Here is a 13,601-nt window from a genome sequence, read left to right as displayed (position 1 = left end):
CTCTAGTTAATATATCCCGTACATACTGTGAAAGTGTAAATATGATTTGTGATTTAGTGAGGCGGCTTAAGATAATGGAGTTTTAAGGAATATGTTATGTTCGCTGAAGGGTCACATTCTGTTTTTTTTCCTTCATTGTTAAGCTCTGTGAATTAATTTAGTTTCACCTTTTGGTCCTGTATTTAAAATAAGAGCAACTAACAAAGACATGGACAGAATAGACCTCTACATTTTGCACTTGCTGATGACCTGCAAGCGTCTGTCTGTCTGTCTGTCTGTCTGTCTATTTATCTATCTACACTATATTGCCAAGAATATTGGAAAGCCTGCCTTTACATGCACATGAACTTTAATGGCAAGGTCCATAAAGACATGGATGAGTGAGTTTGGGGTGAAGGAATTTGACTGGAATGCCTGATGGAACACCTTTGGGATGAATTTGAGTGGAGACTGCGAGCCAGACCTTCTCGTTCACATCAGTGCCTGACCTCACACATGCACTTCTGGAAGAATGGTCAAACATTCCTATAGACACACTCCTAAAGCTTGTGGACAGCCTTTCCAGAAGAGTTGAAGCTGTTATATCTGCAAAGGGTGGGCATATTTAATAATGAACCCTACAGACTAAGATTGGGATGCCATTATAGTTCATGGTCGTGTAAAGGCAGGTGTCCCAATACTTATGGCAATATCGTGTATCTCTGCACTGACATTCTCTATCCATGCCACCCCCACACCCTTTGCATTTAAATAAGCTAGCTTTTTAATTGGCCTGGTTGACCCTGCGGGTTTTTTAAAACCAATCTCTGAGCAGGTTTTTTTCTACTCACCTCAGTCCACTATCACGTGTTCCTTCTCCACGTCTTTTGCAGGATTAAAAGCAGAAAACATTTGAAAGGTAGTAAAAAAGACTGAACTAACCCTTCCAGAGTTGGTCCTCTTTTATTGTTGTTTTTATTGTTTATTTCATGGATTAAGTGGTGTATTCTCTTGTTTATTAATCCCTATACAGTACCAGCCAAGGATAGTGACAAACGGGCAATAACAATACAAAAATGCATATTCGTTCCCATGCGTCTGTAGTAAAATGACCTCAAATAACAGTTCCACAACTGAAATGCCTGTTAACATTGTAGGCAGTGGAGTCAAAATCCAAGACAAGAAGCCAAATCAAGCCTTCTACAAATCCTATAGCTCTTTTGCCATATATGTCTGTGAAAGACATGTTGGGAGTTTCTAAAAACCTTAGCACTACATCTTTTTTAAATGTGTTATTGATTTTTCTAAGCTTAACTATAAGGAAGAAAACAAAAGAAGATGTGTATTTATTTATAGTAGTAGTTTTATTAATAGTAGTAGCAGTGGTTTGTAGTAAAATGTATATACAGTAGTAAATAGCATTATGAATGCTCAGAATACTGAGTAATGATAACATCTGGCTTTCTGTCACATTGAAGTTGTCACTGTCATCTTTGAGATGAGGTGTTGAACATGTGCATGGCATTTGAATTAAAATCACATTGCATTCTGTTTCTGCCTTCTTCTGTATAATTGATTGGAAGTAGCCAATGACTGTGAAAAATTAGCTGTGGAATATCTAGAACTGTCATAGCAGTGTTTAACATTGTTGGGGTCAAATTCATTAGTGATGATGTGTTACATAGTTACACAGTGTTCTAAAGAAGATTTTATCATGAGTTACCAAGCCATTTATCAGAAGGAATGAATGTAAATTACCTGTATTGCTCACAGCAACCTGACTTGTCTAATTTTCACCTGAACTGAAACAGTAAATTTGGCTGATCACTGTGGGAAATACAGATTTTTTTTTTGGCAGCCTTTTGAGAAAAATGCAGTCCTTTATATTTGCTCCTGGAGATAAAAAAAATAACAATAAAAATTTAATAAATAGAAATTAAGATTTGTCTATTTTAAGGATAGTGTCTATGATCTACCTGCGTCAGGGGTGCCAGGGACTTCCTGCTCTGGGATGGTGGTTCAGCAAGCCCAGATTGTGGGTTGCCGACCTGTCATCTCAAAGCATCAGAATTGTAGATGAAGCTGCTGGTTGAGGAAGCATGCGGGTGTGGAGGGAGCAGAACCACATAAGCCGATGCTTCCTCTATAGTGCCATCTCCTGTCCCAGGCAGAGTGATACCAAATGCACTCCATCTCTGACAGCAACATTTCTACAGCTGGTGCTTGCCAATGCCTGCAGAAAGGGCGATTCCTGAAGATCAGAAAGTAAAGGATCATTAAATTAAAGGTCAGTTTATATATATATACAGCAATGAGCATACCTGTTCTTCTTCAGTGCTCCAGCGGGTTAGCTGCACTGAGCCTGACTGCTATTATTACCTGCGGGTTCAGTGCACTTTCAGAAAGTGCACCACACCTGCAAGATATAATAGAAATCTAGGGCAAAGCGCAGCTAACCCACAGGTACACTGCGCTGCACCCAAGGTGTGGGTAAACCTCAGCGCATCAGTGTGAAAGCAGCCTTATAGGGGGCTCAGGACCATAAGGGCTCATTTACATTGGCAGTTTGGGGGGGCCCCATAGTTCATTGTGGCCCACGACCAATTACCAAATCATTTAAATGCCTTTGCTCTTCAAATGATTAAGCACCCCTACTCTTAATCTCATGTATGTATTTATCCACTACTAGATCTTGCTCCTGGCCTATCTATATGTGTGAGCGATAACAGATATTCATAGATGGCACTCTAAATGTTGTGTCATTGGGGGACTTAGCTATGCAGGTTCTGTAGGTTAAACTAAGGCTATCCATACAGCAGTAAGGGTTAGCCCTGACGGTACTACTCGGCTTATCAAACTTCATTTGAAACATCAAAGGAACTGGGTGGAAAAATGTCAGCGTAACAATGACTGCATCCTTTCAGTAGAGTTGAAGTCACTGTGGCTGTCTGAATACAGGATCTGGCAAAGATTCCTCCATCCACCTGTTTAGAGTGGATGGGAAAATTAAGTGACTTCTCTTGTTCAGTCCTGTCGGCTGTAAATGTCAGGTCTTATACAACTATTATATAGAATATGTATTTATAAAATACAGAGTATACAGCAGAGGCGTAACTAGAATCTTCAGGGCCCCGATGCAAGAAACCATGGAGGGCCCCCCTGACCCCCGGACAGGGCTCTTTTCTCCGAGCCCGATGGCGGAACACCAGGGTCCGGTCGCAAGTGGGTGGCTGCATGTAAAGGAATAGATTTCTCCCCCCCCCCCGCTTCTCCTCCTCTCCCTCCCACATGCATTCAGCGGCTGCAGGAGGAAAATGGAGAGATGGGTTCCTCTATGAGGAACCCATCGGTGTTTCTCAATCTTTTTCCAGTCAGGGCACCCTTTAAGTGGCTGCACTGCAACCACCCTGCAACTGTGTGCATTGCATGCAGTTGCAGCATAGTGATGATGCATTTAAGGGGTTAAAACAGGCGGTCAGGAGGCAACATATTGCCTCTTTACCGGCTGTCAAATGCCTCTGAAAAGCGATCTGAGCATGGATCACTTTTCAGAGGAACAGCTTTTTTTTTTGCTGGTACTATGAACAAGCAAAAAAAAAAAAAAATTGGTTCCAATGGGATTAAAAGCGCATACATAAAATGTGCATATATACATGTAAACACACATACATACACACACACACACACACACATACATAAATACACACACATATAAACCAGTGGCAGATGGTGCTCAAAATTTTTTGGGGGGCGCAAGCAAACTGAAAAATTCTTTAAAAAACGCATCAATTGTAGCCTCACTGTGCTCATCAAACGCAGCCACTGTGCACATCAATTGCCACCACTGTGCCCATCATATGCAGCCACTGTGCCCATCATATGCAGCCACTGTGCCCCTCATATGCAGCCACTGTGCTCATCAAATGCAGCCACTGTGCCCATGAAACGCAGCCACTGTGCCCATGAAACGCAGTCACTGTGCCTATCAAACGCAGCCACTGTGCCCATCAATTGCCACCACTGTGCCCATCAAACGCAGCCACTGTGCCCATCAAACGCAGCCACTGTGCCCATCAAACGCAGTCACTGTGCCCATCAAACGCAGCCACTGTGCCCATCAATTGCCACCACTGTGCCCATCAAACGCAGCCACTGTGCCCATCAAACGCAGCCACTGTGCCCATCAAACGAAGTCACTGTGCCCATCAAACGCAGCCACTGTGCCTATCAATTGCCACCACTGTGCCTATGAAACGCAGCCACTGTGCCCATCAAACGCAGCCACTGTGCCCTGAAACGCAGCCACTGTGCCATCAAATGCTGCCACTGTGACCCCCCTGCCCGTTCGCAGTCTGCCCGGCACTTACCCTGTCTCGGTGGGGCAGCGGGTGACGTGGACAAGCGGGGTCCTCCATGCGTCTCCTCCCATCCTCTCCTCCTGATAGGCATCCAATAGCGGCGCCTGTCGTTTCAGCCAATCAGGTGACGTGTAACAGACCCGAGCACCTGATTGGTGGAGAGGCGGTTCAGTGTTAGGAAAGCGAATATTTATTCGCTTTTCTAACACACCTGGGTGGACTGTGAGTGCCAAGCATGGCACTCGCAGTTCACCTGTTTTGAAGCCTATTAGTGCTTTAAAAACACCCCTGCCGGTGTAATTCAGGCGCCCAGCGTCCAAAAAGGGGCCAGGCGTCTGAATAGGGGGGGCAGTGGCGGCCATAGATAGATTCACACTATGCATGAATCTATCTATTTGTGATAGAGGGGTGCCTGGAGGGAGGGGGCGGCGCCCATGCGCCCCTATGGACGCACCGCTACTACATACATACACACACATGCACATATACATAGATGCACACACACTCACACACATACATGCACACACACATGCACATACACACACACATGCACATACACACACACATGCACATACACACACACATACAGTAGATAAAAAACGGCAGAACTTTACCTTAGCTCTTCCTGCCGGGTACTGCACTGTAGGGGGAGACAAAGAGCACAGCACACACTGCTTTCACTTTGTAATCAATGTGAGCAGCTCCCTGCACAGTGCCGAATACAGTTCGGCTTATAATCGGGGAGCTTGTCTCCGCTCCCCTATCAAAGTAGTGTATACAAGGGCCCCCTGCAGCAAGGGGCCCGGTCGCCATGGCAACCTCAGCGACCCCTATAATTCCGCCACTGGTATACAGTATATTTCAACTCTGTATGTACAGTAGTTGTTTGCCTTGTAAAGCTTTACACAATGTTTTTCCATTGGAAATAATGATAAATGCTGTAGTTATATTATATGAGGATAATTTTAGTGCTGCTTACACCTTATCTGTGTAAATTAAGAAACCTGCCATACACAGGAGATGATGTGTATACAGCATGCTTATTGTACTGTACTTTGAATGGGACTTGTACTGAATGCTATATTGCAACATAGACTTTCCACCACATATATTAAATCCCAACTACAGGAAACTTAAAAATGGTCCCTTGCAGTGGAGCTGCACCCACACTGAAAAGGGTTCTTGCTCAATTATATCTAGGAGATTTTAATATATACCTACCCAATCCTTTGCTCCTCAAGACTCTAGACCAGTCCCTGCAGTATCGTCTACCCTACACTCCAGCGGTCTTAGATGTTGATATCATCAAGACTAATGCAAAGTCCATAGCCTTGCATTGGATGTGATGATGCTGAGGGACAGCCTATTACTGGAGCGTGGGGGAGCTCCATCTGCCAGGGGAGCAGAGGATCGGGTAAGTTATCGTGCTACTCCTCTCCTCTAGACTAAACGAGCAGTTAACCTATACAGTGCAGGTGCAGCCCCACTGCAAGTAATAATTTTAAAATTTCCAAGAGTTAGGCTTTAACTTTTTGTAATACAAGAGCTTTATGGGAGAAATTTACTTTTTCATAATTCAAACTTTTTCCTCAATTTTGTAGCTTTTTGTTTTGGCTTTAAAATATAGAACTGGTTCAGTCTGTGTCAATGTTGAAGCCTGCATTCCTCTACTACACCTTATCCATCACCATTTGGCACAACTTTTTTCTGCTGCATTTTCATAGTTTATAACTTAAGAAGGCTGGCAATCATATACTCCCTATTTTCAAAAGGTTTTATTTAACCCAAGCCCCCATAAGTCAAAAATCCCCTGTATGTGATTTTCATTTACCAACCTACACAAAAGTGTGTTATTTCATAGTGTGTCAGTGGACTTGAGATTATTTTATCTTTGGTTATGGAAACATGCATCTATAAATTATAACAAAATATATTTTTATTTTGCAGTGACATTTTATAACTTTGAAATTCTTCGCGCCATTGGGAAAGGAAGCTTTGGAAAGGTGAGTGCTTTTTAATTGCAAAAATTTTGTTTACAGAAAATATAAAGTAGGTTATATATATATTTCATATTATATATAATATATATATATGCTCATTGCCTGTTCATGCCTGCATTGCTATTCCAGAAAATTCCCACTCTTTGAAAAATTGCAAACATAGCACCGAACCAGTCTTGGGACAGGCTTAGCTGGTAAAATGGAGTTTTCCTTTGGTCATTTTCTGGCAAAATGCAAATTTTTTAGCTAAGCACACAAAATTGTGTTTATGAGTTTCATGGAGTGGAATAAGAAGTCTGAGGAAGGAAGTCAGTTTCTTGATGGTCAACCAACAATAATTCTGGCTCCCACAGATTGGCTACAGTATGTGCTCATGTGGTAAACAGATTAGTCCTGTCAATTTAAGAAGGGTCTCCTAATGACAACTCGTTATGTGACACCTGTCCACAGAATCTCTTTCTTACATTCAAGCCCACCATCATGGGCAAGACCAAAGAGCTGTCAAAGGTCATCAGGGACAAGATTGTAGGCCTGCACAAGGCTGGATTGGGCTACAAAACCATCAGACAGAAGCTTGGTGAGAAGGAGACAACTGTTGCAGTGATTATTCGCAAATGGAAGAAATACAAAATAACCATCAATCACCCTCGGTGTGGAGCTTCATGCAAGATTTTGCCTCATCGGGTAAGGATGATCATGAGAAAAGTGAGGGATCAGCTCAGAACTACGTGGAAGGAACTTGTGCATTATCTCAAGGTAGTTGGGTTCACAGTCACCAAACAAACCATTGGTAACACATTACGCTGCCATAGATTGAAATCCTGCAGTGCCTGCAAGGTCCCCCACCTCAAGAAGGCACATGTACAGGCCCATCTGAAGTTTGCCAATGAACATCTAAATGATTCAGAGAAGGATTGGGAGAAAGTGCTGTGGTCAGATGAGACCAAAATTTAGCTCTTTGGCATTAACTCGACTCGCCATGTTTGGAGGAATAAAAATGCTGATTATAACCCTAAAAACACAATCCCTACAGTCAAGCACGGAAGTGGAAACATTATGCTTTGAGGCTGTTTCTCTGCTAAAGGTACAGGCCGACTTTGCAGCATTGAGGGGATAATGGACGGGGCCATGTATTATAAATTCTTGGATGAGAACCTTCTTCCCTCAGCCAGAACACTGAAGATGGGTCATGGATGAGTTTTCCAGCATGACAATGACCCAAAACATGCCACCAAGGCAACAAAGTAGTGACTCAAGAAGAAGCACATTAACGTCATGGACTGGCCTAGCCAGTCTCCAGACCTTAATCCTATAGAAAATTTATGGAAGGAGCTGAAACGTTGAGTTGCTAAGTGGCAGCCAAGAAACCTTAAGGATTTAGAGAAGATCTGTAAAGAATAGTGGACCAAAATCCCTCCTAAGATGTGTGCAAACCTGGTAACCAACTACAAGAAATGTCTTACTTCTGTGCTTGCCAACAAGGGTTTCTCTACCAAGTACTAAGTCAAGTTTTTCTTGGGGATCAAATACATATTTTACTCACTGAACTGCAACTCAATTTATAACATTTATATCATGTGTTTTTTCTGGATTTTTGGTTGATAATCTGTCTCTATCATTTAAAATACACCTATGATAAAAAATTACAGACCCTTCATTTCTTTGTAAGTGGGCAAACTTACAAAATATGCAGGGGATCAAATAATTATTTTCCTCACTTTATATCTTCTGAAATCAGACACCCTAGAGAATAAAAGGATAGTAGTTCCAATTTTTTTGTACAACAATATTAGCACAATTGTTTACGAAATGCAAGATTTCTGTAAAAATACACTAAAGTGAATTTTAAGGCACATAAACGCAATATATTACAATAATTTTTTTGGTTAAATATAAAACATGAAGTAAAATATAAAAAGAAGTAAATAGAAACCCAAGATATCAAGCCTTAAAATTGCATGCCCCTGTGAAACGGCATCTAACTTCAGTATTCTATATTTTCTATATGTGACACTTTAAAAGCCCTACAGGTCATCATTTTCATTTTTTTATTATTTCATTAACAATGATTAATGGGCCTAGAATTATTGCTCTCACTCCGGTGTGTGCAGTGATATTGTGCATAGGTGCCCCTGATGTATGCATTTACGTTTGTATATGCATGTATGTGGGGGCGGGGTGGCTCAAACATTTTTGTGAGGGGATGTTAAGTGTTTGGGTAAAATTGTAATTCTTTTTATTTTTTTAACTTTTTTTTTTACTTAACTTTTTTTGTTCCTCGCATAGGGGACAAGAGTCCCCTTTGTGATTCATTTTTGGTGACAGGTTCTCTTAATGAGACATCAGGAATCTAAAAGACCCCTGATATCTCACCTACCCTCCAATGAATCTAATCTAATGCAGTATAGATCACATTACATCAGTTTCTTCCCCAGCTGGTATGGCCAGTGGCCAGTAACAGGGCTTTTTACAAGTCACACTCAGGACCAGTAACAGGAAGTGGAGATCAGTGAATGGACGTTCGCTGATCTCCCTCCCTTTTACCTGGCAGCACCGGCAATGCTGGTCCCGGTTGTGCATATAAGCACAGAGACTGGGAAATATGTTGGAGACATGCGTGTGACTAGGGCATCTGTTAGCAGGGTGTGTAGAAATGATCTGGTGGCTGCAGAGTCACCGGATCGCTTACATCTGAAGGTCAACAGTCGGCTTCTCAGATTACCATGCACTTCTGGTGGCTGCAGCCATCGGGAGCATATGTAAATTGATTATGTGTCCATTTGTAGGCTCATTAATAGGTTCAGTTTTGAAGATTTTTTTTTTTAAGAATTTCTTTAGCTATTTATAATAGGTATATGGTATAGTGCAAATTTGTGTTTTTTAAATTTCACAATTACATTACAGCTTGTTACAGTAAGCTATAAATAGGTGAATGGAACACATTGTAAACATTTTATTACAATAATAAACATATACATGTTATGCCCCGTACACACGGTCGGACTTTGTTCGGACATTCCGACAACAAAATCCTAGGATTTTTTCCGACGGATGTTGGCTCAAACTTGTCTTGCATACACACGGTCACACAAAGTTGTCGGAAAATCTGATCGTTTTAAACGCGGTGACGTAAAACATGTACGTCGGGTCTATAAACGGGGCAGTGGCCAATAGCTTTCATCTCTTTATTTTTTCTGAGCATGCGTGGCACTTTGTCCGTCGGATTTGTGTACACACGATTGGAATTTCCGACAATGGATTTTGTTGTCGGAAAATTTTATCTCCTGCTCTCCAACTTTGTGTGTTGGAAAATCCGATGGAAAATGTCCGATGGAGCCCACACACGGTCGGAATTTCTGACAACACGCTCCGATCGGACATTTTCCATCGGAAAATCCGACCGTGTGTACGGGGCATTATAATCATCTACTCTGTGCAATGTTATTGCACAGTGCAGCCTTGAAACTATATGATCATTCATGAGTGCAAAATAAAACAGTGTCTATCTGAAAATAAAGCTCCACATTCATTTGTAAATAATAATTGGATGAGGGTTACACACTGTCTAGTATAAATGTATGCACTCCAAGTAGAAAGGAAGTTTGAACAGTAACTTTACAAATGCTGTAAATGTGGTGCTGTTGCACTTGGCAAGGGGGCGGGGTGCAGAAAGCCGGCGGGGAACCCGAGAAAAGAAGGATCGGAGCTGCTCTATGCAAAACCATTGCACAGAGCAGGTAAGTATAACATGTTTGTTATTTTTTTTAAGTAAAAATGTTTCCTTTACAATCAATTTAATTGGATTGCATTTGCTTTTAACTTAAAAAAGCTTTCTTTTTATTTCCAGGTATGCATTGTTCAGAAAAATGATACCAAGAAAATGTATGCAATGAAATACATGAACAAACAGAAATGTGTGGAGCGCAATGAAGTGAGAAATGTGTTTAAAGAACTGCAGATCATGCAAGGCTTGGAGCATCCGTTCCTGGTCAACCTCTGGTGAGTAATTTATTGCTTGCCTGGACTGTGGTCAATGCCACTTTCATCATATGCATTACCTGCTAAACTACTGAATGATACAGATTCTGTGTAGCTCTGTAGCAGACTTTATTAACCAGAGTCCCTTGAGGGTTTTGTAGGGGTTCCTTGAGCAGTGAGCAATTTCTGCCTTTCAGATACATTAACACTGATACCAATGAACTTGCCAGCCATATGTAAGAGGCAGCGGGGGGATGTTCTAACTGAGCACTAATGTAAGGAGCATTCTTTTCACTCACCACCTGGCCATCAGACTAAAGAGGCCCTTCTCCACTGTGGCACTGACCACCAATCTAATGGACACATCACTCACCACCAGTGGAAGTGGGAATTTCACTGACTTCACTGGGAGCATTTTTCCCACTGGCTATCAGTATAAGAGGGCATATTTCCACTGACCACTTATGTAAGGAAACACTACGATTTTCATGGCCTATGTTTCTTTTTTTTTCGTTTTTATAATGTGCTTGATGTCATTATAATTACTGCTATATATAAGAAAGAATATTAGAACAGGTGTGAATTAAAGCCAGCACTACCTTATTTAATCCCTATAGGGTTCTAGCTTTTATAGCTATTTCAGAATGTTACACTGCTTTCCAGATGAACAGAAGCCTTTGTTTATACTGGTGCAGTATGATGTATTTGTTACCTTTCCAAACCATGGTTCATCACACGACTACTGTGTTTAAAAGGGAATGTATACTTGTCTGAAAATTACAACATATTATTTCTTATTTATTTTATGTAATTTGGTTAGGACTAACATATGGCAATTACAGTACGTTTTCTTTTTTAAAGTTCGGTAAATATGCTCCTTTGTTGTAAAAGGCTTGTTATTTACAGACCTCAATAACTCATGTTGACTCATACTGAGTCTTACCGAGTCTTACTAGACAGCTCAGTCAGAGGTTTATGTCCAAGCATGCAGTGTCAACTTTGTTGTCTCTTTAGTGTACCTATAGTGCTCTGAGAATCATTTGTCATGTACTAATTATTTGTAAAAAAATAATTTAATTATAGTTTAAAAACGTAAAAACATAATGAAGACTGGCAAACTACATTACTAGACTCTATTAAAAATGTATTATGAGATCCCACCCTTCTAATCTCTTGTCTACCTATATGAACTTACATTTCCTGTCATTGTGTAAATGGGTAAGCGGCAAACTAAGAGACAGTTTTGTCAGTGAAAGGGTGCCTGACTCTCTACAACAAATGTAATGAAAAGATTGGAGCTCAACGCTATATTTTATTCTGTTTCCTTTCCAAACACCTGCATGACCTGTATACGCCTACTTGGCTTACAGGTTACAGGACAGTATCCCCCACCCTATGGTTATTGTTTTACCAGCCCTGATGAAGGGAGAGTGTTGAGTTCCTAAAATACATTGACTTTTGTTGCAGAATAAACCCTAGAGATGAGCACAAGAGGAGGTGAAACGGGGTTAGAAAGCAGGAGGTCTTAGGAGGAAGGAGGAGAATTTGTCAAGAATATTTGTGTAATTTGTTAAGAAGGGTGAATTTTGGAAATGTTGCAGGTAAGTTTTAAACTGTGATTGGATGTGTGTCTGAAAGGAGAGGTATGAGTCCATAATTACTATTAGTTGACTAGATTGAGGGGATTGCCTGATTGCAGTGCTGCTGATTTTAAATGAGAAATTGGGGGAGAGGCAATGCAGGGTGGAAATATTATGAAGTTAGTTTACAGAAGTGGTATGACATCCATGCCGTGCATGAGGAGGCAAAAGGAGTGAACGGAGGGATGGAGACATAGATTTGGATGTTGTCAGCAGAAGGTGGTATTGGAACTGATCCAGAGATGAGGTGTAGTTAGAAAATAGAGGAGACCCAAGGACAGAGCCTTGGGGGACCCCAAAGAAATGATGGAGAGGAAACGATGAAGAGGAGGAGGTGACACTGAAGGTGCACTGAGATAGGTACAGTAGGAGTAAAACCAGGAAAGAGCAGAATATTAGAAGTTAAGGTGGTGACGTTTTTTCTGATGAGAAGAGGGTACTAAATCATATCAAAGGCAGTAGAAAGGTCTAACAGTATGATTACGGAGTAGTGGCCATTGGTTTTGGCAGTTGGTAAGCCGTTGGTGATTTTTAGAAGGGCAGTTTCTTTGGAGCATTGCAGGTGAAGGCTTGATTAAATGGGGTTGAGAAGGTTGTTTACAATGAGGTGGTGGTTTCAGTTGTAAACTATTTGTAGTCTGGCAGTAAGAGGAATATGAGCACAGAGAGGAGTAGTAAAATGTTTAGACAGGAAGGGGGTGACCAGTGCATGTTTGGAGTGTTTTTTTCAGTTAATGCAAGGCTCCCTCTTAATGGCTTCACCTCAGCAAGTCAGCGGAAGCCTTGTATTGATTGATTAAAATACAACACTTCTGAATGGTTGACAAGCATTCAGGCGAACTCAGTTTTATTCCGGCACCAGGCAGGAAGTCATTTGTATTGCTGTAGAACACCGCGCAGCATGCTGTATGTACACACACAGCTGCCGAATGACTTAGTAATAAAAATAGTTAATTTTTGCCAGCTTAGTCCAAATAACAATTTAAAGTAATAGAAAATGTCTTTTTAAAGGTAGAAAATAGTTGGTGAGGACTACATGAGAGAGTGTTGATGAGAGTGATCATATATGTCTGTTTGACAGTACAGAGGCAAGTCCTATATTTTTCGGGGGGCAGGTTTTTATGATGTAAAATCTTCCTTTGTTTCGCTATATGCCATAGTCAATTAAGAGCATGACAATGTCTTTTGCAATTGCTGGTGTTGTCTGTTTGCCATGGTTATAGTGGTCAGGGCTTAAATCTGTGTGCAGTGAGATGGGCTAATGTTTCCTGAGAGGATGAGATGTTATAGATAGAAGTGGCAAGGTAAGAGCAGTATAGTTAGTTTATTGCAAAATAGGTAAGAGGAGGTTTAAAGTGGCAAAGGTTTTTTGGGTAACTATTTTCTGGTTAGAGGGATAGGTTAAAGATTGGGAGAGTGATAAACTGATAAGGTCACGGTCAGAGAGAGGCAAATGGGTGTTTGAGAGGTTGGAAGAAGTGCAGTGGTTGGTGTTGCCATCAGAATGAGTAGAAGTGTGTGTCCATTGTGTTAGGCTAATGGTAGAAGTTAGGTTGAGGAGTTGAGAGGTAGTTTGGGTGTTATCATTAACAGGAATGTTAAGGTCACCAAGGATTATGGTGGGTATTTCAGTGGAAAGAAGATAG

At 41.2% G+C, this 13,601-nt stretch overlaps 1 protein-coding gene across 1 annotated transcript in view; it reads left to right on the top strand.

Annotated features, from left to right (window-relative positions):
• STK32A (serine/threonine kinase 32A) overlaps positions 1-13,601 on the top strand; it is a 313,145-nt gene that overhangs the window by 103,201 nt on the left and 196,343 nt on the right. Inside the window, exons 3-4 of the mRNA XM_073620615.1 lie at positions 6,285-6,340; positions 10,185-10,336. Of these exons, the coding sequence (XP_073476716.1) occupies positions 6,285-6,340; positions 10,185-10,336 (208 nt within the window). The remainder of the gene's footprint in view (positions 1-6,284; positions 6,341-10,184; positions 10,337-13,601) is intronic.

The sequence above is a fragment of the Aquarana catesbeiana genome, linkage group LG03 (assembly GCF_042186555.1).
Source record: "Aquarana catesbeiana isolate 2022-GZ linkage group LG03, ASM4218655v1, whole genome shotgun sequence".
In the NCBI taxonomy this organism is placed as follows: domain Eukaryota; kingdom Metazoa; phylum Chordata; class Amphibia; order Anura; family Ranidae; genus Aquarana; species Aquarana catesbeiana.
The sequence above is the reverse complement of the archived record's forward strand: the minus strand, read 5'-3'. Positions and strand labels throughout refer to the sequence as shown.